Source organism: Bacidia gigantensis, assembly GCF_019456465.1.
Source record: "Bacidia gigantensis strain McMullin 20006 chromosome Unknown contig_278, whole genome shotgun sequence".
Taxonomy (NCBI): Eukaryota; Fungi; Ascomycota; class Lecanoromycetes; order Lecanorales; family Ramalinaceae; genus Bacidia; species Bacidia gigantensis.
The window spans coordinates 694,704-721,323 of NW_025408606.1; the positions used below are offsets into that span (position 1 = coordinate 694,704).

The following is a 26,620-nucleotide window of genomic DNA, read 5'->3' on the forward strand; positions in this document are numbered from 1 at the left end:
TTGGTTGTCTCTGCATTATATATTTGACTCTGCATATCGTCTGTACATACTCTCGTGCTTGTAAAAGCCTAGCGGACGTTTCACAGCTCAGTCCTTGCTCATTAATATATATTCTCAAATATGTTGCAAGTCACCGGCATATTTGTCATTAAACATAAGCTGCTGACTCGTCAGCTGCACTCAACAAAGTCCTAATCTCATGTAATGAACGTTGCCTCAGAGAAAAGAGTTCCCTCTTCAACCCTCTCCTTGCCATTAACGTCCAATTTGATTGATAATCTCTGTTGCGGTGAATATTGGTAGATATATGGTTTTGTACCCACGGTTCCACCAACGATTGTCTTGATGAATCCAGGTACCTTCGCCATAACATCTACTCGGTCCAACCGATTCCCCAAGCTTCCTTCTATCGTGGCTTTCATGTCCTCACCGCCTTTTGTGACACCTTTCCATTCAAATTTGACTTCCTCTGGCTCAGGCCACTCGTTTTCTAAGTCTGGCTTTGCTTTTGTGTGGTTTGCAGTGTTACTTGCTCCTGCAAACAGTATCTTTCCATCTGTGGCGATACCTCCAACATTGACTGTGGTTGAGCCATATGACGGAGGCGTTGTGTACTGCATCATGACAGCAGAGAATGAAGAGGTCTGAAAGTCTATGAAGTCCCATTTTGCAGCTAGGGAATATCATCAACATGAAAAGCTTCAGAGGCGGGAAGAAACAAAAGCATGATACTCACCGGCATGGTGCGGCTTCATCCCTTGAAGCGCATGGACGAAGAGACCACGTCCTCCGAAATCGATTTCCCCACCTTTTGTGATGAATGTACCTCCGACTCTACATCTAGGCCAGAATACATGTCTCATACTTCCCCATGGCTCGTTGGGATCAGGCCCAAAGAAACTTGTGCCGTTATTGCCAACTTGAAAGCCTGGCGCAGATCTCGTCACCGTTACATTGACTATGCATTCTTCATTGACAACGGACTTGATTGTATACGAGTCACCGGCGTCGTTCAGAGTTATAGCGCAGCCGTCGGCGTGAAAGCAAAGTTTTTCGGCGTCGAAGTCAGCCTGATCCAGCGCATCGGAACACCAAAGTGGCGATTTTTGCTGGTCAGGGTAAAATATTTTGGTATTGAATTGGCAGGTGGTATGTAGACCACTGTGCATAGAATGAGTAACCAAAGTTTATCGTCGTTGCTCAGCAGCCTACATGACATTACTGTAGATGACCTGTGCCATGCCAATATATCCACTCTCTGAATTGAAATAGAACGTCTGTGTTTCGACACAAGTTGAGGTCATGGCCCGCCACTTGAGATCTTTCTTTTCGAGTTCCGTCCATGGTACCTTTTCTGCTTGTTTGGCGACAGATTGAATAGCAGAGGGGCCATATATAGGCTCTTGCGTCCCTGCGACATTTGCTACCCTGATTTGTCAATGGTGATCCTCGAGCCTGTTACTAACGTACTGTTGCTTGATCCAGTTCATGGTGCTCGATTTGCCAATGTGTATTTCTATGGCTAGGCGGAGCACGAGATGTAGGTGCATGGCAGGGATGCGCATGCGGAGCGGGAGCGGGCCGGATGAACGTGCATCCATCTGCATTTCCTCACGCCAAGATTGAAGAGTCTATACCGTCTTTAATCCCGATGCCAATGTTCTATATTCGCAGGCTTGATGTTCCGGACAAATGAGTTGTCTCTCCCGACCTGCCATTTGAGACCTACGGGGTTGCAACATTCCATCGAATCCGAGCATGGCTCGCAGGGCAATTCAAAAAGATGTAATCGTAAAGCTGATCGTGGGTGCGGGCCAAGCATCGCCTTCTCCCCCAGTGGGACCAGCGCTCGGCAGCAAGGGTGTCAAGAGCATCGATTTCTGTAAAGTACGTTTCTTGAGACATCATTCTCATTGCTCGTAACTATGAGCTTTCTGCAATGCTGACAAATATGTAAAGGAGTTCAACGCTCGCACTGCCCATATGGAACCTGGCACGCCAGTACCTGCTCGGGTGACAGTACGTCCCGACCGCTCATTCACATTCGAACTTCGTACTCCAACAACATCCTACCTGCTGCTTCAAGCGGCTGGCGTCAAAGAGAGTAAAGGGAAAGTTCGCGGAGCTAGGTCGCCAGGGAAGGAGGCTGTGGGGAGCATTAGCTTAAAGCACGTATACGACATTGCAAGGATAAAGCAAAGCGAATTGAGGTTAAGCGGCCTAACCTTGGAGGGTTTATGCAGGAGCGTGATCGCCCAAGCCAAAACTGTTGGAATAGCTGTCCAGCCCTAAGCCGATAGCGGGCTGCAGGAAGTGAGCTCCCTTTTCTACGTGCATCTCATAGGCTATGTTGTCAACTTCAAACACTTTCGCAGTTGAAGCGTGTCATTCTACATCTGAAAGTTATTGCATTGCCTTCGCTTTCAATTATGCTTGACATGTTGCATTGACGATGCTGCTGGCAATGACTTTGCACTCATGCGATCATTGATTATTGACGGTTAAACACCCTCCTTCCATCAAGAAACCAGACCTGAATTGCTCGATCGTTGGAGCGTGCTTGACATTTTTAAGAACAAGCTCATGAAGTCCATTTTCAGGCCTAAGCTTTTTGACGAACGGTTTGACCTAAGAGTATCAGCTCGCTCCTCTGGTGTCAGAGAAATCTGAAGGCTTACTAGGAGTCCGTCTTCTTCGGTGAGTCTCCACTCACTAAAATCCAATACAAGCTTTTCGAGACTCGGAAAATGAGTGGCTTTCTCACCACATCGAGGGCTATATGTATTCGGAGTCAGCATTGCTCTTCAGGGCGGGAAGAAAGACTCGTGATGTCTTGAAAGACATCACGCTTGCGACTGTGTCCTTCAAGCCGACCCTGTTTGAATATGTAGCCCAGACTAACCTCGAGAATGAATCATCATTGAAGAGGTATATTGACCAGTCTCGAAAAATGCTATCGCGAATCGCACTGATGTTGCCGTTATAATGGAATGAAACGTAATCTGACTTCAGCTGGAGAACTAGGGATCTGAGAAGTTGCAAGCGGCCTTGAGGTAACACTGTGAAATTGAACACTGCGAGCAATGGTTAACAGAGTTGTTCTGCAAGACTTGTCCATTATTACCCCAAGGCTGATCCGACAGGTGATTGCCACGCCAAACCAGTACATGCTTAATCAGGGACGCTGGAAGAGCATTTGTCACGGAAGGAAAGCGCCTAAAGCTGCCTGATTTGACAAAGGATGAGCAGTCCTTAATCCATTTCTCTGATCTGACGTGGCAATAGACCATCTAAATAGTCCTTTATTGGTAGAAAAGAGAGGCAGGCTTACCCTGTGGGTATCCACTTAGTCCCTGGTTCTGGAAATGGCGAAGAGAGCTACCCGACGAGAAGCTGAAGGAGTTGAGTCCGTACAGTATAGGAAGTGCTTCAGAGTAGATCGACCAACATGTTCGAAGGATCGCCGCGTCAATATTTGGTATGGGCTTGTAGTTCTCGAGCATTGCTGTCTCCTTGTTCCCAAGCTGCTTGTGCGCCTGGTCAATGACTCCAGGAGTTGTCAACAGCAAGCGATATATCATATGCCTAATTTCAATCGGGATACTCGCAAATAGCGGGGAAGCTTGTTGCTTTGCATGCTTGGGGGATGACTTCTTATTATGTATGATGATTCCATTCCCCTGTAGTTTGGGTTAGTCCCAATCTCGGTCGCGTCTCCTAACTACTGCGCATACCCTCGTCATCCCAGTACTATCACCACAGCTCAAGTCATAGTTTTTAGATCCAAATCCGAACCTGAACCCAAAGAAACTTCCCAGATCAACAGACAAATGAAAATGACCGTGCATATTACGCCTCGCCACTAAAGTTGGAAAACGTGAGATGTTAGTGGCCTTGAGATGAATCGAAGTGCAAGATCAAAGAGGGTGACGATAACAGATTAATAAGAGAGATGCAGGCTGTAGCACTCCCTCTCCACAAGGCTGACAGTTACCTTAGTTGGCCAAGCCGTCCTAAGTCGAAATAAGGGTCCGCTGGGTGCCCTAGAGATTTACTTATGGGGCCCGCTTCAGCTTGAAGCCCCCTAAGGAGCCCTTGGGCGCGCCACCAATCAGACAAATAAGGGAGCTTACCCTCAAATTACGCAGTTGGGATGCAAATTTCATCGAACTCCCCCCAAAATTTACCCGAGTGCTGTGCGGCATGTCTATCTAGAATAGCACCCGTCATATCCTCAAAACCCTCACGGGCCTGCAATGCTCCATCACGCTGTTGGAAAGGAGATGAAGATTTTCAGTGTAAGAAGTGTTCATTCTGCCTTTCCGAGTAAGTTTCACAGGAGTGTGCCTGCAGTGAGCTTCGGAAACTGTGTTATAGACCTTTGAGATCCACGGCTGCCTCGTGTGGTGCGGGACAGGACTTGCGATAACGGTCAACGTTTGCATCACGCAACAGACTTTCTCACTAACTCAACGATTCGAGACTTCTGTAACATCTCCATCATGCATGTTCTGAATTTGCCATCTCACTTAACATAGCTTCGCCCATCTCATCATCATTGCACACCCATCCTCGGCTTCCCGACATGGAAGCCGCAGATCATCAAGGTTTGCATGGCATGTGAGATGTTTGATGAAGAATAGTCAGCTTACGTATTTGCTCCCAGCGACTCAAGAGGCGCACTCTTCCGATATGGCACCCTCTGAAGGTGTTCCCTTACAAGGTGTACGGTTCGCTTCCAAGAATGAAGAGATAGAACCTTCACTTAGCCTCCCATCCGCGTCACAAATTCCGGACAAAGCAAGCTCTGATCAGCAAATTGATCCGAAAACAGAAGATGAAATTCGCAAACTTGCGTCAGGCTTGCATAGCTCACATATACAACAGAGAAGGATGAGCAATTTTCGTTTCGAACCTTGCTCTCTACCAGCATCTCGTGTTCCATCCAATGAGTCTACACCCTACCAAACATCAAGAGAGCCGACGACATCCGGCGGCCCCTCACCGAAGACGACGCCTCCTGCCTCCGCAATGACAACGCCTTTCCTCTCTCCACAAGAAACGCATTCGGCCCACGACAAAGAAGCATCCGAGAAAGCCGAGTCCACCAGAGAACACCCCGAAATTCCGCCTCCTGGTCCCAAAACACAGATCAGCAAAGGTCTACCACAAGCTACTGGAGAACCTCCATCTTCGAGTGTATCTGCTTCTCAGCCATCTACAGGAGATTACGACTCCACTAGACCCACATCATTGTCGCAAGAATCCAACAGTAACGATGTGCATGCCAAAGAGGACGGACAATTCTCCAGAGGCCCGAGTGGGAGTTCATCATCACAATCTCGTTCAAGAGGAACAAGTCCAGCGGAGAGAGGTCGTGGATCAGCTGCATCGCAAGCAGGACTTCCTAGACCGTTGACTCCTATGGGTGACAAAGATGATCCTTATGCCAGAAATAAGAGGCCCGCGCAAACCAAAAACTTGGAAACGATTGACGCGAGATTCAAATTTGGGTCTAGCGATTCTCGCCGAAGATCGGGCATAAACTTCAGCTCGGCCGAAGTTTCTTCATCCCAGCCTTCCACGAGTGGTGGGAAAGACACGAAAAGTGAACATCGAAAGTCGGCATTCTCACTTCTAGGCGGAAAAGATAATCATACAGGAGAAGACAAACATGACAGGCATGAGAAACATCATGGATCGATGTCAGATCTCAAGCGGTTCTTCGGAATTGGCTCGCATCATCACAAAACCAAGCGGAGTGCGTCGCCTGCAGCCTCCCTTCGAGGGTCTGTCGATAAGAAGTCCGGGATAAAAACACCTCCCCGCCATGGATCGTCCATTGCTGTGCCGTTTGCGGACGACCATGGCTTGGAAAAGAAATATGGCAAATTTAACAAGATACTGGGCTCGGGCGCTGGTGGGTCCGTCAAGCTTTTGAAGCGCTCTAGTGATGGTAGAACTTTTGCAGTCAAACAATTTCGAGATCGGCACAATTATGAGTCGCAACGGGATTACAATAAGAAGGTCACAGCAGAATTCTGCATTGGCTCAACCCTCCACCACGGGAACATAATAGAAACGCTAGATATCATACAAGAAGCAGGGCATTGGTTTGAAGTGATGGAATACGCACCATTTGATTTATTTGCTATTGTCATGACTGGTAAGATGACTCGAGAAGAAGTCACTTGTTGCTTTCTCCAGATTGTGAACGGAGTCGCTTTCTTGCATGGCTCGGGACTTGCTCACCGAGATCTCAAATTGGACAACGTTGTGGTAAACGAGAATGGTATAATGAAAATAATCGACTTCGGCAGCGCCAGTGTTTTCAAGTATCCTTTTGAGACTGATATAATTCTGGCTTCTGGTAAGTGTCTGCTTCTCAAGGCTACAATGATCGCACGCTAACATGAAGTCAGGCGTGGTAGGCTCAGACCCTTATCTCGCGCCGGAGGTTTATGATGAACGTAAGTATGACCCGCAACCAGCGGACGTCTGGTCGCTGGCGATCATTTTTGCATGCATGACTCTTCGGCGGTTTCCGTGGAAAGCACCCCGCCTTAGCGACAATTCCTTCAAGATGTTTGTAGCAGAGCCACACACAAACCCTGAGGACATCCTCCAAAAGGAACTTGCAGGAAAAGAGAGAGCCAAATCAACCGCGACCTCACCTCAAATAGCTGCAGAGAGAAAGAGCAGCGCCGAGCATGGCAGTGACCAAAGTCATCATCACCATCATCATCACCACCATCCTGAGAAGCGTGAAGATGACAGTTCGGCCAAGGTTGGAGATACAGCCCGAAATAGTGTAGCAGCACCAGCCAACCGAGCCGACGGATCAAAGGGAGAAGTAATTAGGGGCCCTTGGAGGTTACTGCGCCTGTTACCAAGAGAAACCAGGTCCATCATGGGAGCAATGCTGAAAACAGACCCAAAACAGCGCGCCACTCTTGATGAGATAATGGCAGACCCGTGGATAAGCAATGCCGCAGTGTGCCAGCAACTTGAACACGGGGACGTACTCAGAGCTGGTACTCACCCTCATGTTTTGGAACCGGGTTCAAGCACACCTGCGCCAAGTGCTAAGCAGTGAGCTTTGGTGTCTCAATGAGGAGCTCTTTCTCTGTGTCGTTGAATCGGTCGTGCTTTTAGCGTGATTTGTGGGCCTGGATTAGTTTTATTACAGAGCTTCAGTGATCCATTGACGACTACGAAAGGAGTGGCCTGTATATATTCTGCGCATTATCACGAAGTAACGTGCTGTGTATAAGTGGAAAAATTGTTCGAACAATGCAACTCTGAGCGTCGTCAAAGCAACTCAAAGACCAAGACATGTATTTTGCTGACTGCTATTGTCGATTTGAAGCCTGTTAGCTGAAGTCGCGCGGCTACAAAGCCGGACATGTGTAGACTCAAAGCCACGACGTTCACCACGAAGGTTGTAGAGCATGGAAATACGAGCAACTCCTTCCCTTGCAGCAAAGTTGATGCTTCAATGCGCTTCCGTAACTCAGGTCTTCTTGCCCCGAGATGGCGCGTCAGGCCCGCCGGCGGATTTGCTACGGTGAGTCTTCATCTGGTCTCTACCTGACTGGCAATAAGCGTAGCTCATTCATACTCGCAAGTGCTTCCGCTGGCCAATTCTCCTGGGGGACATCGCCTAGGCGTCAACGGACTTGCAGTCGATGCTGAGAATTCTATATTGTATGCTTAAAAGTCCCTTAACCCTGCAAATATAAATACTGACGGTGTCGTAGATACTCGGGTGGACGAGACGGCCTCATATGCGCCTGGGACCTCGATGTCTCCATCACTCATCATGAAGGCCTCGTCACGCCTCTCTCCCAGCCATCGACCTTTCGTGACCAAGTACAGGCCCACACACATTGGGTGAATGATATACTACTTGCTCGGTCCAACTCCGCTCTTGTTTCAGCTTCCTCAGATATATCCGTTAAGGTATGGCGACCACATGCGGAGGAAATACAAATGCCGACGACAATTGGTCTGCATAGCGATTATGTCAAGTGCCTGGCTTCAGCAGGCTCTCACACTGATTGGGTAGCCAGTGGTGGCTTAGATCACAAGATACGATTGTGGGATTTAAATGGCCATGGGGAGAAATTACAAATTGATACTGGAGAGAGCGAGAGCAGCTCAAAGGGCTCTGTTTATGCATTGAGTGTACGAGGAAGTGTAATGGCTAGCGGAGGACCGGAGAGCATTGTTCGTTTATGGGATCCGAGGACTGGCAAGCGGATCACTAAATTTGTTGGGCATACAGACAACATCCGTGATATACTCATTAACCAAGATGGTGATAGGGTCATGACCGCATCTTCGGATCAGTCCATCAAAGTATGGTCGGTTACAGCAGGCAGGTGCATGTATACTTTGACAATGCATAATGATAGCGTATGGTCCCTACATTCTGACCATCCAAACTTATCGGTCTTCTACTCCAGTGACAGATCAGGTCTGGTTGCCAAAACGGATGTCCGCCATTGCGACGACATGGACGAGGGGCTTTCGATCGCCATAGCACAGGAGCAGGAGGGCGTCAACAAGATTGCTGTGGCAGGCGATTGCCTTTGGACGGCAACTTCGAGCTCAAGCATAAATCGATGGGACGATGTCGATACAACAGGTCAGGTACAGCCCAATGAACTTCCACGGCATCAGCGCGTGTCTAGTATTGCTTCCCGCACAAAGGTGCCTTCACCACCATCAAACCCTGGTGCCGTGCCAGTCTATGGTCAGGTCAAGGCGAAGATTCCCATAAGCTGTGTCCTGCGGGTATCCAATAATGCTCCTATTCCGGGGGAGACAACACGGGATATGGATGTGGCTACCATCTATTCCAGTATCAGTGCACGGAAAGCGTCCGAAGCCTTTATAGATCATGAGCTGGGTAACTTGGTCCCGTATCACGAACTTCCAGCGGAAACTATCGAGGGACAGCATGGTCTTATCAAGCATGTCCTCCTTAATGATCGGAGACGCGTTTTGACGCTAGATACCGCAGGTGAAGTCACGCTGTGGGATCTTATAAGTGTAAAGTCTTACATCAGGTCATCGCAGTTACAGACTGATTTCAGACGCAGTGCAAATCGATCAAATCATTTGGCAAAAGACACCTCGATGAAGTTCGACCCGAGGTAGATACTGTAGAAAGCATAGTCAACTGGTGCGCAGTGGATACTCGAACAGGTAGACTGGCCGTTGTTCTTGATAAGAACGATTGTTTTGACGCCGAGGCGTATGCTGACGAGCTGGGACTTGAAAATTCGGAATACTTCAGGGAAGACCAGCGTAGTAAGCAGCTGTTTGCTTCACATTCCAAATGAAATCCAGATGAAAGTCTAGGCCACTAATTGAAACGTAGTAAATCTGGGCAAATGGGTGCTTAGATACCTGTTTGCGAAGCTTATCGAAGAGGAGACCGAAAAAGACCTGGAATACCGTATGCAACTTGTTCCTAACGCGTCAAGCTTCAATACGGATAACCTCATAAGCACACGGCCCCCCATACGACTACCTGGCTCACCACCAACTTTGACAAGTGGCATGAATCAAGATGATGCAGTGACTCCCAAAGCTATCAATGGCATCTCCAGTACATCCGCCACGTCCATCGGAACATCAGCGCCCCAATCCAATGGCATGGTTGTGAATAGTACTTCTCAAATGGTCGCCAACGGCACTTCAACAATTGAAGAGGCCTCGAAATTAGAGAAGCAGCCTTCGCAAGCTTCCGCAATCAGGGGATCAATGGATAGACCTGCAGATCTCCTGCCGAATGATTTGCAAGCAAATGTAAAGGTCGAGGATCAAGCCAAAGCACTGACATCACCAGCCGAGGCGAATGAGAGCTCTGCTACCGTCTCGTCAAACGATAATAAAGATGAAAGGCCAGGGAGTACACTTTTCGGCAAGAAATTTCGTATGAATTTTCCAAGAAAACTTGCGAGATCGTCAGTAGAGGTCAAACCGGCAGTTGTTGATGAGAAGTCTGAGGAATCCGATAGATTCGAAGATAAAGACGAGAAATCATCTGATAGCTATTTCCTCGGGACAATCCTGGGCATCAAAAAGGATTACGAGGTGCAGCTTCATGATTTTCCAAATCAAGAGGTAATATCAGGCATAAGCCCAAGCACAGAGCACGATACTCCGCGGCTGAAGCATCCACCCTATACAACAGTCATCATTCAAGAAGAGACCCCTGAAGCCGGAGGAGTAGCAGACATCTATCGAGGTACCGTCAGCTCGGTCGGGAGTGACGCCCATATGATAGAAAGAAGAGCTCCAAGTTGGCTTGGTGATGTCTTACTGAAGGTTGGTTCTTGGTGTACGATTTTCCCACAATATACTGATAAATTTAGAATCAATTGCCCGACAAGGAGCCTACCAAAGTGTCTTTCGTATTGTTGCCACACGAGGATCTACTGCCCAGCATTGCCAGCGCAGATGGGTGAGTCACGGCATCCAGAGCATGGTCAGGTACGCTGACTGTAGTTTCAAGCAATACAAGACTAACGGCAAACCGTATGCTGCGGGCAAAGAAGGTTCTCGCCTATGTTTCTGAGAAAATAGAAACCACATCCATGAGGGCAGATGCATCAGCTTTGAAACCGGAGGAATACCTTGATTTATATTGTCAAAATCAGGTGAGAATTCAACGCTTGACATTTGGCCATACCCAACTGACTGTACTCTAGCTCGTCGAGCACAACATGACTCTGGCAACGCTACGGACCCACATATGGAAGACCGGAGGTGATGTCGTAATGTACTATAGATCAAATGGAATGAAACCAGAGTTAGAGCAGATGATCTCCGAGAAGGCAGCCGCGGCTTCTGCAGCTGAGACTTCTGGAAAGGTTGGACCTATAATTCCCGGATGACATTGATAGGGAGCGGCATCTTCTTCCACAATTTTCAGGATTAGCTTCATACCTTGACCCTGGACATAGAGATACGAAGTGACAGCAATGTTATGTACATTGTAAGATCTGACATCACGGAATTATTGATAGCATGATGGAAGCCGTAAGGGCTTCAAACATTGGTTTTCTCTTGAAGCTGGTTGTAAGCCCACTGATAGCTACCCAAGAAAACAGCACCACCAGCACTGATCCACATGATTCTCGGTCCCAATCCGCTGATAAGGGCTCTTGGGCCATCGTCGCGTAAGATTTGCCTCACCATACTCACCATGCTTTGCTTTTCCCTTGCCAGCATCATTCTGGTCTTCAGTACATCCAACGGGGTCGTCAGCCCTGCCGCAATAGCACCAGCAATACTCCCAAACAACCCGCTTTCAATCGCTGAAATTGTATCCGAGGCCTTAGATTTCTTCCGATAGCCCTTCAACGCTTCCCAAATCGGAAATTGTATGATTGTGAAGGGAACCTCACGCATGATGGTAATGGACCATCCTCTATACATTTCTCTCCGCACCCCAGCGACACCAATCTGATTTCTCTGCTCCAGAATCTTCCTCAGCACCTCAAGCGAGCCATGACCCTGCAGTGCTTGTGCCCTTTGCTTCACAACCTCAGTCGGCACTCTGACGGCGCATGCAGCGATTTCTCCAATGCTTGCGGCTATCATATGCTCAACTGGTTCACTTCGTGCAATGGCTTGCCCCCCATCCCTTTTGATACTCCTTTCATCCAATGGCGACCCATTCGTGCCATTTCTCAATTTCCGCAAACCATCCTTCACGCCCTCATAGCTCACAAAGAATAGCGCTGCTCCGGGTGCGGAGCCGACGATTGCGGAGCCGACGCCAGCATAAACACCGCGAAAGCCACCTGCGCGCAGGAAACCTTGAGAGGATTGAAGGCGAGTCTTGATTGTGTCGAGAGGGTAAAGGGAGAGGTCGACGGTAGTGCCTGCTAGAGCGCCTGCCTGGATGGTATTAGAGGTGTTGGGAGTCGAGAAAAAGGATTATTTACAAGGAGGGCACGTCTAAATGGAGAGGACACTTGGGCAGAGGAAGTAGAAGAGGAAGAAGAGGTCATCGACAAATCATTGTGTTGCTAGATCTCGAGATCGTAAGGGTTCTGGTACGCTTGTGAGGGCCAGTACCCTCCGAACATCAGAAAGATATAATGGTACGCTTCTGCGAACAAGGCGTTTGAAAACTCATACAATGGGACGCTTTTGGATGTACTAGGTGAACATGTCCTGGCGAAGACCAGCGAGCGTCTGCGCTTGTCGCGGCTCGTCGGGTGTGCAAACCGCATTGGAATTGTACCCTCAACCTAGAGTCTGCACTTCTTGCATCCATAATCTTGGCCATACGTGTGTTCATTGCATATACGTCTAAATGATGGGCAATGTTTCGGAACCCAAATCGGCTGCTGGTGAATGGGGGCTTTTGCCCGATGCTCGTGCAGTTTCCGAAACAAGGCTCGATGAAGAGAGTCATGGCAATTTCAAGCTCGGTTCGACGAAAAGCCACACAGCTCTCCAAGTTCCGAAATCGGCTGTTCGAGACATTTCCAGGGGATGCACAGGGCAATGTAGTGAAGAAGACTCGTAACGTCGGTAAGACTTTACAACATTGCGCGAGGATGACCAATGACTAACGCGGTGTAGCTGTAGCTGTAGCTGTAGCCGTCAGCGGCGGCGTAGACTCGATAGCACTTGCGCTACTTTGCGCCAGATTAGATCGTAGTTTCATTTATCCAGTAGCACTCATAGTCGACCACAAAGCACGGGAAGGGAGCACTCAGGAAGCGATGAAGACGAAGAGTCGTGTGGAGAAACTTGGTAGACAGTCAAACACTGATCAAAGTCGATGATCACTGACCGAAATTAGGGCTTCGTGCGTATGTGTTGACCCTCGATTGGGCGGCTGGTGTGATTCCGGACCAGCTTCCAGATTTTGAGACGCAGGCTCGAAAAATGCGTTATCAAATTCTTGGTGGTGCTTGCCGAGAGCTCGGTATTAATATCCTGTTAACTGCCCATCATCGAGACGACCAAGCAGAATCGACTATAATGAGTGTTGCGGCGGGCCGGTCTGGTCCATCACTCAGAACAATTAAGGCCAAGGGGTCCATTCCAGAGTGCTGGGGTATGCATGGGGTCTACGAGAGTGGAGTCTACGACGGGGCTTTTAGAAGAATGATCCTGAAATCCGCTACGAAATCCAGCTTCGTGAGGCCGAATCTAAAGGAGCGAGTCATCTTTGAAGCAGGAAGTGTCAGAGTTGCCAGGCCGTTTTTGAATTTTGAGAAGGACCAGCTGATTCGTATTGTCAAGAAGGCAAAAGTAGGCTGGGAAGAGGACGAGACTAATAAGCAAGCATGGCGTACTGAACGAAATGCTGCCAGAAACTTACTTCGACACTTCAGCTTGCCAATAGCACTTAGGGAAACATCACTTGCAGAGCTGCGCTCTCGCCGTAGGCTCGTCCAAATCAGCTTCAATAATCTATTTCATGCAATAAAACATCGTTGCGAGGTCATCTCCCTCGATGTACGGTCTGGGATTCTCAAGATTCGCATGATAAGGGCCATATCTCCTTATATAGATCGTCCCCTGCAGGAGCTCTTCAGCCTTCGTCGTTTTGCAGCTCACATCATCGAATCTTTTGTTCGCGTTGTAACATCTTTCGAGACTGTCAATCTAGAAAGTTTGCAAATTGCAGCGGAGACTATCTTCTCTGACTTTCGATCTACTCCTCAAAAAGACTCAAATCAATCTATAAGTTTTACCGCAGGTGGCGTCCAATTCCACCGCATATATTCTTCTCTCGAGAACCCTGAGCAGATGCTTGGAGAGATCCCTCAATCGCCTCGTAGCGCTCTCGATCCTGACTTTGTATGGATTCTGAGTCGACAATCACCGAACGATCCGCCTCCCTGCTTATCTGTATCGCCGACATCACCAGCAAAGCTCAGAGATATCCAGATCGTGACTTACACGAAAACGCAGGACTTTTTTGAACTTGACAACTGGGGCTGGTCAGCATGGCAGCTTTGGGATGGCCGATATTGGATTCGCATAAAGAATGGGACTTGTCACTCGCTCCTTGTACGACCGTTCAAGCCGTCCGACATGGTCAGGCTTAGGAGCACGAGCACAAGAAAAGATCTGCAGCAATTCGAAGCATATCTGAGAGAAGTCGCCCCCGGAAAGGTACGCTGGACGTTGCCTGCGATTTCACGAAATTCTGACAACAATATCGACCCAGACTTAGTCGTCGCCTTGCCTTCACTTGGGAGAAGAATTCAGTCCGAGGTTTTCTCCAGAGAGATGACACGAGATATAGAATTCCAAATTAGATACAAAAGTGTAGCCTTGAAATCGTCTACAACAATCCTAGCCGATGATGGATTCACCAATATCCGTTGGGGAAAGGACAAGACTGTTCAATCCTGGCTAGATGAATGAGACCGTCAAATTATTTTACCTCTAACGCACTTCCTAGAAGGTTGCAGTCCATGTTAGGAGAGGATCGATACTGGAGCCCGAACCTGCTCACTAGTACACATACTTTCATGACTATGTTCACTACCCAAGCCCAGAGGAGTTGGGATACACTTTCAACCTTCATGAAGTGAACCCAAACATCTCCTAGTGGCTGACGATTAATTCCCTCAGTCTGAAATAGTGCTTGGGGACATCATTCATGTCTACGTAGTAACAGAGGGAACTAGACATACGCAGGTACTAGATCGCTCTCGAAGTGAGACGTTCAGAGATCAATGTTAAAGAGCTCCTTAGAGTCACACCCGACTAGACAGGCTATCAAAATCAAAAAGGTCTGCAAATCGCCGAAAGACCTCATATTAAACTAAAATCTAACATTTCCTGAGTATTTGAGTCATAGGAGGGCTTTGAAGATAAAGCTGGTCATCCTCTATACTTGAATTCTTTACCTAATTACCATCTTCCTTACTGGGGATATCATTAGGATGACTTCATTTCGATTTTTCGGCAAATGTGAGCTTCGTTATGAAGCTCTCGTCAGAGCGAACACCTGCGCTTCAGATCACAACGAGGCAGGGCACTTCGAACCAGGAAGTCATTATTGACCTGAGAGTCCTACTCAAACAGAACCCCGGTTGGTTTCTCTCAAGGAGCAAAATCTTGGAAAAGGAGAAGCTAGATCGTAGACGAAAAGGGTTGTGGTGGTAGCTCCGTACAATAAACGCAATAGATTCTGAGCGCAAACACCCAAATAGTGCGATTGAAATTGTCTTCCGTCCAGTAAAGGGAAAATGCAAATCGAATAGAGAAAGTATAGAATATATCGTGGCAGCAGATCCAGAGTACTACATACGATTTGGCGTGCTTATAATAGTTCCCCAACCGACTTCCCACACCAAGAGATATTTCAAACAAGCCCGCCTTGCTCGAGCACAACTCCTAGTCGGGAGATTTGAACGCCGTCTATTTCTGTAATTTTGCATCAGATTCCCTTCACGAGATAGCGCTTTTCTTCTAATGTCCAACAAACTCCTTCACAGTTTCCTTGCTTTTCCTGCCAGGTACGAGAGCGAGCGGCACGATACCCGAGACGTGCATATCTGGGCCGTATGTGTGCATGTCCAGCTTGAGCTCCTCGCCGACGGCTTTCATGTTTTTGAGGCCTTCTTGATAATTGGGACCTGCGCGGCGGATGTATATTTGCACTTTGTGCTCATTGAGCTTTGCTGCCACCTCTCGGAGGGCTCGAATGACACCTTTAAATGTAGAAGCAACCTGAAATGTCTCAGTTAGATCATTCCCGCACTGCCAATGGGGTGAATGAGGAACGTACATTCGTGAAGTTAGCAATACCACCCCCAATGAACAGGATCTTGCCTTCTGGGCGTTGGGGAGCGCGCAGCATCAGGTCGAGAACAGTGCGAGCATAGTAGTACGTCTGGGTCTCGGTGGGAGCCCCGGAGTATTCGCCGTAGTTGGCAAGCTCATCGGCGAAACCCGCGGAAGCAATGGCATCTGCGTACACTACCGAAGCACCACCTCCAGCAACCAGAGTCCAGATCCGGCCTTTTGAGTTGAGTACGGTCAGCTTCAATGACGCACCAGTCTTTGCATCAAGTTCTTGAATGTAGGCTTCCTCCTTGCTCAATTCGCGACCGAAAGGCGCCGGAAACTCGATTGGTGGCCCGGCGTCGATGCTCACTTTGTCAGTTGCTGAGACTGGCTGGCCTAGAGCAGCAGGACCTCGAGCGACAGCCCATTTGACGCCGCACTCGAACTCGGCTGTCTGGTCAAGCTTCGCAGCCAAGTCGAGAAAGTGCACTTCAGCAGACGTAGCGTCGGCGTTGGGGATGACGACGAGCGGGTTGATTTCGAGGTAGGTGAATTGGCAATCAACGTAGACAGCGTAGAGGCGTGAGATGAAGTCGATCAAAACGTTATGAATGCCTTTCGGTACATCTTTCAGCAAAGTCTTTGCCAGCTCGTCATTGGAGGGATATTTTTCAGGATCCACGGGAATGAGAATCTTTTGGGCTTTGGCGTCAACATCGCCGACCTCAACACCACCCTCGTGAGTGAAAAGTATCCAATCACCCTGTAATCCTCGTCTCAGCACTCAATGTTACTTGGATCCTTGGCGAAGGGACTTACGTCTCGAACGGAGTTCATGTTTATGTAATATTCGGTATTTGATGGATGGGGCACAAAGGGCTCTACCAAGAACGTTCTTAGGGCACCCTTCACATTCCCTACTGGCTGGTCCTTGCCGGCGCGGGCCTCGATCCATTGTCTTGCCTCTGACCATGGCTTATTTATCGCGAGTAGTCCCATCTTGCCTCGCCTTTTTATCAGTTGATCTGGTTTGGCGACGAATCGGGCTTCTTGCTGGAGGAGAAAGGGGTACTTCGTTTCGGCAGCGTCGAGTACGCCCTTGATGTCGGCATCCTCAGGGAAGTGTATCGAAGCAAGCTTTGGAGGAGGGTTGTGTGTGGTCGAGGGGGGAGGGGAGTTGGTTTGAGGACAGGAGCACGTGTGAGATGGTAGCTGACGATTGCCTTGCCGTCGGCTTCGGAGACGGCTTTGGCAGACATGGCGAAAGGTCGTGCTTAGGATCTGCTCTTCGTTAGGAAGAATGTTCCTGATGATAGAGACGTATTCGTGAGCGACTGGCTGCTTGCTCACCACTGGGACTCGTCTGCAACGGCTTGTGGGAGAAGGGGTGAGGGGTGAGGGAGTTGGGACAGCACAGTCAAGAATTGCAATGTCAATTGGCGGTGGTGTAAGTTTTCCAGGCTTGAGGTATTCTTGTTGAGGGCTCGGGACCCGAAAAGACGAAAGTTGCACAGGAAAAGTCTCCGGCTTTTAGCGTCTGAACTCCGGACTCGTGAGACGGCGGCGGAGGAGACGGTCACCGAAAATTGATCTTATTGCACCGTCGACCTGTTGTTGTTCTGTTGTTCTGTTGTTCTGTTGTTTTGTTATCTGCTTGTCTACCAAGCTGCAGTCAATTCTCCAGCACGCTCAAAGGCCAAGAACTCCCAGTCAAATTCCTGCGCAATTGCTCATTTGCTTTGTTGAGAGGGCTAGAGTACACAACTGTTGAGAGCTCCCCCGGGCACCCTTGAAGAATTCCTCTCTACTCTATTAGGGCTAGTCTCCCCCAAGCCTTTTCTCCTCCCGGCGGTGACGGGGACGGGCGAAAAAAGTAAGAGCGGAAACAGAGAAAAAGGTGAACGCCAGCCCACACATTCTGTAGTAGAACTCCACCAGGCCCCAATTGCTTTTTCACATCCGCAAGCCCAACAGCCTCCTTCTGGACGAGCGAGAATTCTCTTTTCTCCCACAGGCTCACAACATCTACCGCCTCGGAGCTCACTCGTCAGTCCCGTCCACGAGCTTCGCTCTCGAACGCTCTGTGCAGCAAGCGCTGTGGTCTTTCGGGATCGACGACTAATTGAGATACTCCAGACTACGATCTATTGAAAATGCCTGCTCCCATTGCCAATGGTCCTCCCTCAGGCTCGACATCTACCCCTCAAGTCAATGGGGAGGTCAACGGCACTGGGCCGAATGGACCCCCTTCCAATCAAAACCCGTCTGCAAATGACAAGATCCGCCGATTTGATGCTCCGAGCAGACCCTTGAGCCCTCATGCTCAGCACATGCTGTTCCATAATAGGACGCGATGTTTCGTTTAGTAAGGCCTCACCCTCGAGTCCGGAAGTGACACAGATTAACAGGAAACACAGCGGCCTGCAACCACGAGCCGTCCAGGGCATGTTGGATTTCGACTTCATCTGTGGCAGGAAGAATCCCTCCGTAGCCGGCATCATTTACACCTTTGGTGGCCAATTCGTTAGCAAAATGTAGGTCCCGGAGAACCAATGCGCATGGATCAAGGCCGATGTGCTAACGATGCTTTCTGAAAGGTACTGGGGCACCAGTGAGACGCTTCTACCCGTATATCAGACAGTCGATGGAGCCATTGCAAAGCACAATGATGTCGATACTGTCGTGAACTTTGCCTCCTCCCGTTCCGTGTACAGCTCGACTATGGACCTGATGAACTTTCCTCAGATAAAATCGATAGCGATCATCGCTGAGGGTGTTCCGGAGCGACGAGCAAGAGAAATCCTTCACACCGCAAACAAGAAAGGCATCACAATCATTGGCCCTGCTACGGTTGGCGGCATCAAGCCGGGTGCGTACAAGATCGGTAACACCGGAGGAATGATGGACAACATAGTAGCCTCGAAACTCTACCGAAAGGGCTCAGTGGCATACGTCTCCAAATCTGGGGGTATGTCAAACGAGCTCAACAACATTATCTGTCAAAATACCAACGGGGTGTACGAGGGCGTCGCTATCGGCGGAGACCGATACCCCGGCACCACTTTCATCGACCATATGCTTCGCTATGAGGCAGATCCGGAATGCAAATTGCTCCTTCTCCTAGGTGAAGTTGGTGGCGTCGAGGAATATAAAGTCATTGAGGCCGTCAAGAGCGGCAAAATCACCAAACCGATTGTGGCCTGGGCTATCGGAACCTGCGCCAGTATGTTCAAGACGGAGGTGCAATTCGGCCATGCTGGTTCAATGGCAAATTCCCAGCTTGAAACTGCAACGGTCAAGAACTCCACCATGAGAGAAGCCGGTTTCTACGTCCCTGAAACCTTTGAAGATATGCCGAGCCTGCTCCGCAAAGTCTACGACGATCTCGTTCAAAAGGGCTCTATCAAAGTAGAAGCAGAGCCTGTTCCACCCAAGATTCCTATCGACTACTCATGGGCACAAGAACTCGGACTCATCCGAAAACCAGCCGCCTTCATCTCCACTATATCTGACGACCGTGGCCAGGAACTTCTTTACGCGGGCATGCCCATCTCCGATGTCTTCAAAGAGGAGATCGGTATTGGCGGTGTCATGTCACTACTCTGGTTCCGTCGCCGTCTCCCAGACTATGCCAGCCGCTTCCTCGAGATGGTTCTCATGCTGACAGCTGATCACGGTCCGGCTGTGTCCGGTGCTATGAACACCATCATCACAACACGTGCCGGCAAGGATCTCATCAGTTCCCTAGTGTCTGGACTACTGACTATTGGATCTCGATTCGGCGGTGCTCTTGATGGTGCCGCTGAGGAATTCACCAAGGCCTTCGATAAGGGTCTAAGCCCGCGAGACTTCGTCGACGGTATGAGGAAGGCGAACAAATTAAGTGAGTGACATGTGCTTCTCTAAATGCACGTGTACTAATCTTGCATAGTTCCTGGCATTGGTCACCGAGTTAAATCGCGAAACAACCCCGATCTGCGCGTAGAGCTCGTAAAAGAATTTGTCAAGAAGAGGTTCCCTGCTTGCAAATTGCTTGACTATGCTATCGCTGTTGAAACTGTCACGACCTCAAAGAAAGACAACTTAATCCTCAATGTGGACGGGTGTGTCGCTGTCTGCTTCGTTGACTTGTTGCGCAACTGTGGAGCTTTCTCCCCAGAGGAAGCAGAGGACTACCTAAGCATGGGAGTGCTCAATGGGTTATTTGTGCTAGGCAGGAGTATTGGTTTGATTGCTCACTACCTGGATCAAAAGAGACTGCGAACCGGACTGTATAGGCATCCCTGGGACGATATCACCTACTTGCTGCCCAACCTGGCGCAAGGTGCGCCTGGAAACGAGGGTCGTGTGGAAGTAAGGTTGTAAGAGAAAAGCGTGACGGATCTTTTTAGGCAGGTTTTCCTTGTGGTTCTTTGCAGGAGTCCCAAGTGTCGCATACCTGTATGCTCATAGATAGAGGCTAGAGCGGGAGTATCAGTTGTCGCAATACCTGTCGGTATCTTGGGCTATCGTGTCGGTGCATGTCTTTGCAATTTATGGTCAGATCCCGCAAAGGTTTTCACGAAAATCATTCAAGTTCTGCTGCATGAAAGGTCGCTGTTCAGCTGACGAAGCCCCGTGTCCACAATCCACGCTTAACGACCTATCCAACGCTCCAATCGCTATGCATCATTTCAAAATGCCTGTAAACTCCTCCCTGTATCTTCTTTTGGGGTCAGGACTCCCATTGCCCTTCATGCCTGGCCAGATGAGTCAAGCCTCGATTTCGGTCAATCTCCCGCCCATAAGTGAATCCACATACGCTCTCTCTACCTCCGCATTTCTCCGCCCCTTGTCCTTCTCCTCCTCTTTCAACAACACTGCCAGCACTTCCAGTGGCGGTTTCAACCCAAGCCCGTCGGCGCGCTTCCACCGTTTCGTTCTAGCTATGCCTATACAAGGCTAGGAGATCTCAATGTCAGCAAAAACCAACACGCCACAAATTTCTTATCTCAACCACGAGATGCGATGAAAGAAGTGGAAGACAACATACCCCAAAGTGACTACTCAAATCGAACTCCCTCAAAACTTTCTCATACACACTTAACCCCTGCTGATGCACCCTCGGCGCTATCCTCGCCTGCTCTTTGAGGATCCAGTACTTCTTGATCTGCGCCTCAGAGACCTTGAGCGCTTCCACTTCTTTCACATCTCTTTCAGTTTTCTTGACACTACTCTTCTTGGCGCTACTACTACTCTGCTCGGCTTTCCTCTCCTGTTGCCGGATTGGCAGTGCTTTCGCTTTGTCGTCCTCTTCCTCTACTTCCTCTGCTGATGTTTCCTCCCTCGGCGTCTCGGGAGCAGTAATTTCTTTCTCTATCGCTGTCTTCGCACTTGGCGACAGCTTCTTTTCTCCCCTCCCCAGTGGTGAAGGTTTTGTGATCTTGTTTGTAGCATTGGGGCCAAAAGTGAGTCGTTGCTGGGGTTGGGTCTTTGGGGTAGAGGTAGAGCCGGCGGGACGACCGCGGCGACCAGGTGGCATGATAGGTCTTAGGTGCTAGGATTTGCTATATGTGAGTTCCAAGGTGGTGGATGGCGAAGATGTTGATTGGAAGCGGGCGAAAATTGATTTGACGTATTCTGATGCGGCTAGGCGCGTTGGTTGATCGGGCGACGTGGAGTACTCTAGTGTAGGGCTTTTTGAGTTTGAAGCCCTATGATATTACTACTTCTGTCTAGCGCGAGTCTGCCCCCTATGTCCAGCCAGTACGGAGTAAAGTGGTAATCTGTCCATTGGGTTGTATTTACTGCATTTCGCATTTTCGTAAGTCAATAGCGCATGAGAAGCTTAGAAGTTGTGTAAATCTACTCGGATCGATCCCCTTCATGATGCATCTTCTTTGCCTTTCGTCTCCCATTCTCGACCTCTTCAATCTCTAACGGCATTTCTCATTCTCGCAACAGCAAAGATTAATCCAAATACGGAGGTAGCTTTAGCACAATTGTCGATTGTCATATTATCTGCGTCATGCCATTGGAATTTGATCCTCCCATTCTCAATTCTGCCAACCCGTGGGCAACGACTTTCGAAGACCTCTTGGGCCTTTTTCGCTGTCCTTCAATTGGGGCAGTGACGACACGCACGAGTCTGCTTCGTGCTTTTGGGCTTGATGCGTCTATTCATCAGCACTGCTTCGTCGAGAGTGTCAAGCAGTCGGAAGTCTTAAAACCGCCAATCTCCAAACCGCAAGCAATAACAAGCCTTAACACGTACGGCTACAGCCCATACTCGTTATCGCAATACCTGCAATGGATCACCCAAATCTACGAGTCTGAACTTCTTAGCTACAGAAGCAGCCAAAAGCCCGTCATATTTTCCGTCACCGGCACAGCAGAAGAAATCCAACAATGCCACACTCAAATCGCAGAAAACCTCACTGATGTTCTAGATAAGGGCTACTTCACTCGCTTCTTCATGGAGATCAACCTTTCATGTCCAAACATCGATGGTAAACCGCCCCCTGCCTACTCCAGAGAGAGTCTAGAGACATATCTTGCACCACTCAATTCACCAGACCGCAATCATGCTCGAGACCTCGTTCCAATTGGTATCAAGACGCCACCGTATACATATCACACTCAATTTGCGGAGCTGATAGCTGCCCTACTGAACTCGTGTCACCATACTAACCAAAGCCCAATTGGATCATGTCCCATATCCTTCATCACAGCAACAAACACCCTCGGCTCTTCCCTCTTGTTAGCCCCCATGACTGACTCGGCCGTCCCAACCAATGGCAACGCCAACAATATCCCAGCTTTCAAACCCGCTCTCTCGTCCGTGGCAGGCACGGGAATAGGAGGCTTAGCAGGCGCCGCGTTGCATCCTCTAGCATTGGGCAACGTCTGCACGCTCCGTTGGATGCTAGACGAGCATGACGAGTTGCGAGGTATTGAGATCATTGGCGTAGGCGGCGTTAGCGATAGTGATGGGTATGAGAGAATGCGGAGTGTAGGTGCTGCGGCCGTCGGGGTTGGGACTGCGTTGGGGTTTGAGGGGGTTGGCATTTTTGCAAGGATATTGGATGGCAAGGAAAAGGAGCTTAAGTAGCTTGGGCAGCCGAAATTGTAAGATATCGTGGGTGGGAATCAGTGGGTAACAATGTGTGATGAGTGATGATCACGGCGCATTGGAGAAGACAGCGATCATGAAGGTTCAGCTCCTCGAGTTGGATCGAGTATTCTAGGAACGCTATGCTATGGTCTAGGGTCATCGAATGCAAATGCAACGCTTAGAGCAACGCTTCTAGGGGTATATAAAGATAATGCAAGAGCATGCAACCCATCAGTCCCGACATCAGTCAACCCAAGCCAAATCCATGCATAATTCACATTGGTCGTCATTGACGTTCTTCGTAACATCACTTCTTGGCCCAAGCCTTCTTTACCGCCCTAAAGCTCGTTACAGTCTCATTTTTGCCCGGCTTTCGTCCAATTTCAACCACGAGAAATCTGACGAAGTCTTGCATAATCCAATAACTGCTATGGGCACTCAACATATTCAGATATTGGATCTCGAGGGGCCCACCACCAGACTTCAATGTATAATCAATCTGCCCGTTGTCGTTCAGGAGCAACATTCTCTTCTCGGCAATCTCCTCGCGCGTGAAATTGTGTGTCTCTAACTCGACTGTAGAGGGCAGCTTCGCGATAGGGGGGCGAGAAGGAGCAGCTCCAAAAGCTTTAGTAGGGATAGCCGCTTTGCCTCTGAACATTGCACCGAAGTATTGGGTCCATGAAGCTGTTGCGCTGGGAACAAACGCTTGCTGCAAAGCGTTGGAGTAGTCGACGTCCACACAAGCATTGACGCGATAAGCAACAGGATCGTTCTGATGCATGATATTGTAGAGATTGTCCACCGCTAAGCAACCGTATTTGCCTGTTTCGCCACTCACCCCACCACTTCCAATATCCTCGACATCAGCTCCGGCCTTTTCCCTGCCACGTCTTGGTACTAGGGGAGCATGATTAAGCAAAAGGAAGAAGCCCGCGGGGCTACCGCAGAAGAAAAGGCTCTTGGTATCGAACTCGAAAAAGTCATTACGTGGCGAAGTCGCACCAAAATCTAGTTCTTGCGGAAGTTTGGTGGGCTGATTGCTAAGAATGTCCAACGCCATTACACTACCCAGAGAGTGCGCGATCAAATGTACCTTGCCATGTTCATGGAAGCCTGGATTGTTGGTACACCAAAGGCGATATATGCGATTAGCCTCTTTTATGACGGCTTCGATCATCTTCGGCTTATGATGAGAAAGATAGTATGGTATGTCGAGCATCACGTCACTGATTAGGTTACGTACAGCAGGAAGCGTCTCTGCAGTGATATCTTTCAAGCTGTAATTTGGGTTGGAGGGACCACCACTCGCCTGTGACCTTTCTGCAACTGGCGAGTCACCATCTATTTTCATTTTTGATCGCCAATTGACAGGCAAGGTCATGATGGTCCCAAGGTCAGGCCGTAACCAAGGCTTGACGAGGTCAGACTGGATTTCTGTGTTGACTGAGCGACGGAATGCATTTATTGCATGAGTGAAGTGAAAGCTTTCCACCCGCTCGGAAAGCTTTTGACCAATGCCATGTATGACAAGAACCAAATCAGTGACCTTAGGGGTCTCCTCTGCTGAGAGACATGCGACACAGGACTTTCTTCGATCGGTGGAAGCATGAGTGGGGACGCGCATGCCTTGAAGACTATCTCGAGTTGCCTTGGCAGATCCTTTCTTGGAAGAGTACTTCTTCTCCCATGCTTTGAAGTCAAAGCCTCGCGTTACAGTCACACCCACAGACTGGCCTTTTCGAATCTTTGCCAAAGGTTTTCTGCCTCTGGCAACGGAAGGCAATTGACCAGCGTTGAGAATTTGTCCTTCATACGCATTTACATAAATGATGCTCGACTTAGCAAACGGCCTGACCGGGTCGTCAAAACCGTCAAGTATACCAGCAGCGCGATTTTCAGGCTTTCCCGCCGCTTTGAGAGCATTGCGCTGCCTTGCTGTTTCTGGTCCCAATTGTACCTCTAGCGGCTTGTCTCGAGAAGTCGAAGGCCTTGAGTCTGCTGTCGCTTGTTCGGCCGGCCAGATTTTATGTGCAACTTTGAGTTCAGCTTCTGGACCTATCTCAATGCAGCTATTAAGCTCGTCGTTGTAAGTGGGAGTCCAAGGCTTGATGTACTCGAATCCTTCCTCAAGCTGGTTAGCAAGGTCTGTTTCAACAGGCCACATTGTCTCTTTGTAGAACCATGTACCACGGACTACAGAGCACACGTCGTGAACAGGGTCCCAGTAGATCGGGCCCATCTAGATGTTGTCAGTCCGCGAAGAGAAATCTATGAATCTATAGACTGACTTTCAGAGTAGGCAATTCGACTACATGAAGACGGGAAACTCCAACGGGTACCTTCGCTTGCTGTATATCTCTGGGCGTAGAAGGCGGCGAATGCTTGGCATTCTTCTGGAGGTGACCAGATCTAGGACGGCGTTGCAGAGTTGCGCGTGAAGAAGTAGGGGAAAGCGTATCCCCGGAGCCATCCATGTTGGCGTTACTATCTGCAGGTATCGGTTGTCCACTGGGCTCCGGAGAGCGCGATCTTGACCGGTTGCGTCGTAAGCTTGACGGTATGCGTAAGAAAGGGGTGCCTGTAGTGCTGCGTTCAGTGGGGCTCGACCCAAGATCTGTGAGATCTTGTCTCTTCGATGCAGCGAGAGATGCATTGCGACTCGGACGTGGCGTATCTTCTGAGCCCAATGCTGTGGCTGCTTTAATGTGGTTTCCTGTTCTTTCCTTGCGACTAAACGGACTCCTACTTCGCTTGCGATCAGCGGGCACGCCAGCGTTTGCTTCGTTCTCTTTGATCTCTTTTTGTGTTACTGGCGAAGCCTGTGCTAGTGATGTATACTCGGGATCATCGCTCAGAGTGACATGGGAACTAGTGACTAGAGAGGCTTGAGGCGGCGAGAAAGGCAGTGGTGTAGCAGGGTCTATATCGTCAATCGAGTCCAACTCTGGAGATGGAATGACAATATCCGTCGTGGTGGCCTGACCATCTGGGGAGCTGATACCTCCTTTGTTACTGGAGATTTGATTGGAGTGGGCGAAATCGTTCTTCTTACTGCCGTTCCGGTCAAGGGAACCTTTGAAGATTTTAGAGAGACTCTCGCCTCTCCTTCTTGAGACTTGACCATCGTGTGGATATTTCTCTAAAGCGGCATCTGATAGTTTTCTGGAGCTCTCTTGCGACAGGTATGGTCTGTGGATTTTAAGCCACGCTTCTTCAAGAGCTCTATTATCATGTACCGAGAAAGGTCGTGGGGGAACTATTGCAGCCCGAGGACCACCGGTATTTGGTGGAGGAACGGGCAGCAGAGGATCATCGATAGGGAGAGAAGAGCAGTAGAAATAATGTGCCTTGATTGGCGGGGGTTCGATTGAGATCTGACTGGCTCGCCGTGTGAATAGATTGGATTCGGTATGAAGCATGCAGGAGGGGTCATAGGTATGGCCAACATTCGCCATAGCGAGCTTTCTGAGCGAACAGTCTTGGTCAACGTAAATGCTTGCCGAATATCAGGACATAACGCGGATAGGAAATGCTGGTCGATCTATAACTTATTGGTGGATGCCTGCCAGTAGGATTCTTAGGTCAGTGTCGAATGCGGGGAGACTTGCGGGGCGAGACACCGGAAATGTCACGCATAGAGATATACGGTATTCGATATATGCAGCTCTGATAGTCAAGCGTTGTGGAGACCGTTGTCTGGCGCGACATCTTTGCTCCTTCCATGGGGGTTAGAGAGTG

The 26,620-nt window shown here is 49.2% G+C and overlaps 11 protein-coding genes across 11 annotated transcripts; 6 read left to right on the forward strand and 5 right to left on the reverse strand.

Annotated features, from left to right (window-relative positions):
- Positions 1-197: 197 nt before the first annotated feature.
- KY384_007651 (uncharacterized protein) lies at positions 198-1,490 on the reverse strand (the record flags this gene model as incomplete). Its single annotated transcript, XM_044816142.1, has 4 exons — positions 198-673; positions 737-1,161; positions 1,213-1,428; positions 1,471-1,490. 4 exons carry the CDS (start codon positions 1,488-1,490, stop codon positions 198-200), a joined length of 1,137 nt encoding a protein of 378 aa, XP_044666782.1.
- Positions 1,491-1,758: 268 nt separating this feature from the next.
- KY384_007652 (uncharacterized protein) lies at positions 1,759-2,292 on the forward strand (the record flags this gene model as incomplete). Its single annotated transcript, XM_044816143.1, has 2 exons — positions 1,759-1,887; positions 1,960-2,292. 2 exons carry the CDS (start codon positions 1,759-1,761, stop codon positions 2,290-2,292), a joined length of 462 nt encoding a protein of 153 aa, XP_044666783.1.
- A 2,400-nt stretch (positions 2,293-4,692) lies between these two features.
- KY384_007653 (uncharacterized protein) lies at positions 4,693-7,096 on the forward strand (the record flags this gene model as incomplete). Its single annotated transcript, XM_044816144.1, has 2 exons — positions 4,693-6,370; positions 6,423-7,096. 2 exons carry the CDS (start codon positions 4,693-4,695, stop codon positions 7,094-7,096), a joined length of 2,352 nt encoding a protein of 783 aa, XP_044666784.1.
- A 437-nt stretch (positions 7,097-7,533) lies between these two features.
- KY384_007654 (uncharacterized protein) lies at positions 7,534-10,910 on the forward strand (the record flags this gene model as incomplete). The annotated part of the gene is made up of 8 exons (XM_044816145.1): positions 7,534-7,567; positions 7,629-7,707; positions 7,761-9,057; positions 9,108-9,318; positions 9,389-10,341; positions 10,389-10,477; positions 10,529-10,673; positions 10,725-10,910. 8 exons carry the CDS (start codon positions 7,534-7,536, stop codon positions 10,908-10,910), a joined length of 2,994 nt encoding a protein of 997 aa, XP_044666785.1.
- A 154-nt stretch (positions 10,911-11,064) lies between these two features.
- Positions 11,065-12,301, reverse strand: KY384_007655 (uncharacterized protein; the record flags this gene model as incomplete). The annotated part of the gene is made up of 2 exons (XM_044816146.1): positions 11,065-11,919; positions 12,269-12,301. The coding sequence occupies 2 exons, from the start codon at positions 12,299-12,301 to the stop codon at positions 11,065-11,067; spliced, it is 888 nt and encodes a 295-aa protein (XP_044666786.1).
- Positions 12,302-12,440: 139 nt separating this feature from the next.
- KY384_007656 (uncharacterized protein) lies at positions 12,441-14,415 on the forward strand (the record flags this gene model as incomplete). Its single annotated transcript, XM_044816147.1, has 3 exons — positions 12,441-12,561; positions 12,613-12,786; positions 12,836-14,415. 3 exons carry the CDS (start codon positions 12,441-12,443, stop codon positions 14,413-14,415), a joined length of 1,875 nt encoding a protein of 624 aa, XP_044666787.1.
- A 1,053-nt stretch (positions 14,416-15,468) lies between these two features.
- KY384_007657 (uncharacterized protein) lies at positions 15,469-17,045 on the reverse strand (the record flags this gene model as incomplete). The annotated part of the gene is made up of 4 exons (XM_044816148.1): positions 15,469-15,729; positions 15,788-16,549; positions 16,606-16,899; positions 17,004-17,045. The coding sequence occupies 4 exons, from the start codon at positions 17,043-17,045 to the stop codon at positions 15,469-15,471; spliced, it is 1,359 nt and encodes a 452-aa protein (XP_044666788.1).
- Positions 17,046-17,939: 894 nt separating this feature from the next.
- Positions 17,940-20,151, forward strand: KY384_007658 (uncharacterized protein; the record flags this gene model as incomplete). Its single annotated transcript, XM_044816149.1, has 4 exons — positions 17,940-18,151; positions 18,204-18,320; positions 18,384-19,669; positions 19,718-20,151. The coding sequence occupies 4 exons, from the start codon at positions 17,940-17,942 to the stop codon at positions 20,149-20,151; spliced, it is 2,049 nt and encodes a 682-aa protein (XP_044666789.1).
- A 387-nt stretch (positions 20,152-20,538) lies between these two features.
- Positions 20,539-21,307, reverse strand: KY384_007659 (uncharacterized protein; the record flags this gene model as incomplete). Its single annotated transcript, XM_044816150.1, has 2 exons — positions 20,539-20,711; positions 20,833-21,307. The coding sequence occupies 2 exons, from the start codon at positions 21,305-21,307 to the stop codon at positions 20,539-20,541; spliced, it is 648 nt and encodes a 215-aa protein (XP_044666790.1).
- A 486-nt stretch (positions 21,308-21,793) lies between these two features.
- KY384_007660 (uncharacterized protein) lies at positions 21,794-22,876 on the forward strand (the record flags this gene model as incomplete). Its single annotated transcript, XM_044816151.1, has 1 exon — positions 21,794-22,876. The coding sequence occupies one exon, from the start codon at positions 21,794-21,796 to the stop codon at positions 22,874-22,876; it is 1,083 nt and encodes a 360-aa protein (XP_044666791.1).
- Positions 22,877-23,186: 310 nt separating this feature from the next.
- On the reverse strand, positions 23,187-26,337 carry KY384_007661 (uncharacterized protein; the record flags this gene model as incomplete). Its single annotated transcript, XM_044816152.1, has 2 exons — positions 23,187-25,121; positions 25,171-26,337. The coding sequence occupies 2 exons, from the start codon at positions 26,335-26,337 to the stop codon at positions 23,187-23,189; spliced, it is 3,102 nt and encodes a 1,033-aa protein (XP_044666792.1).
- Between the last annotated feature and the right edge of the window lie 283 nt (positions 26,338-26,620).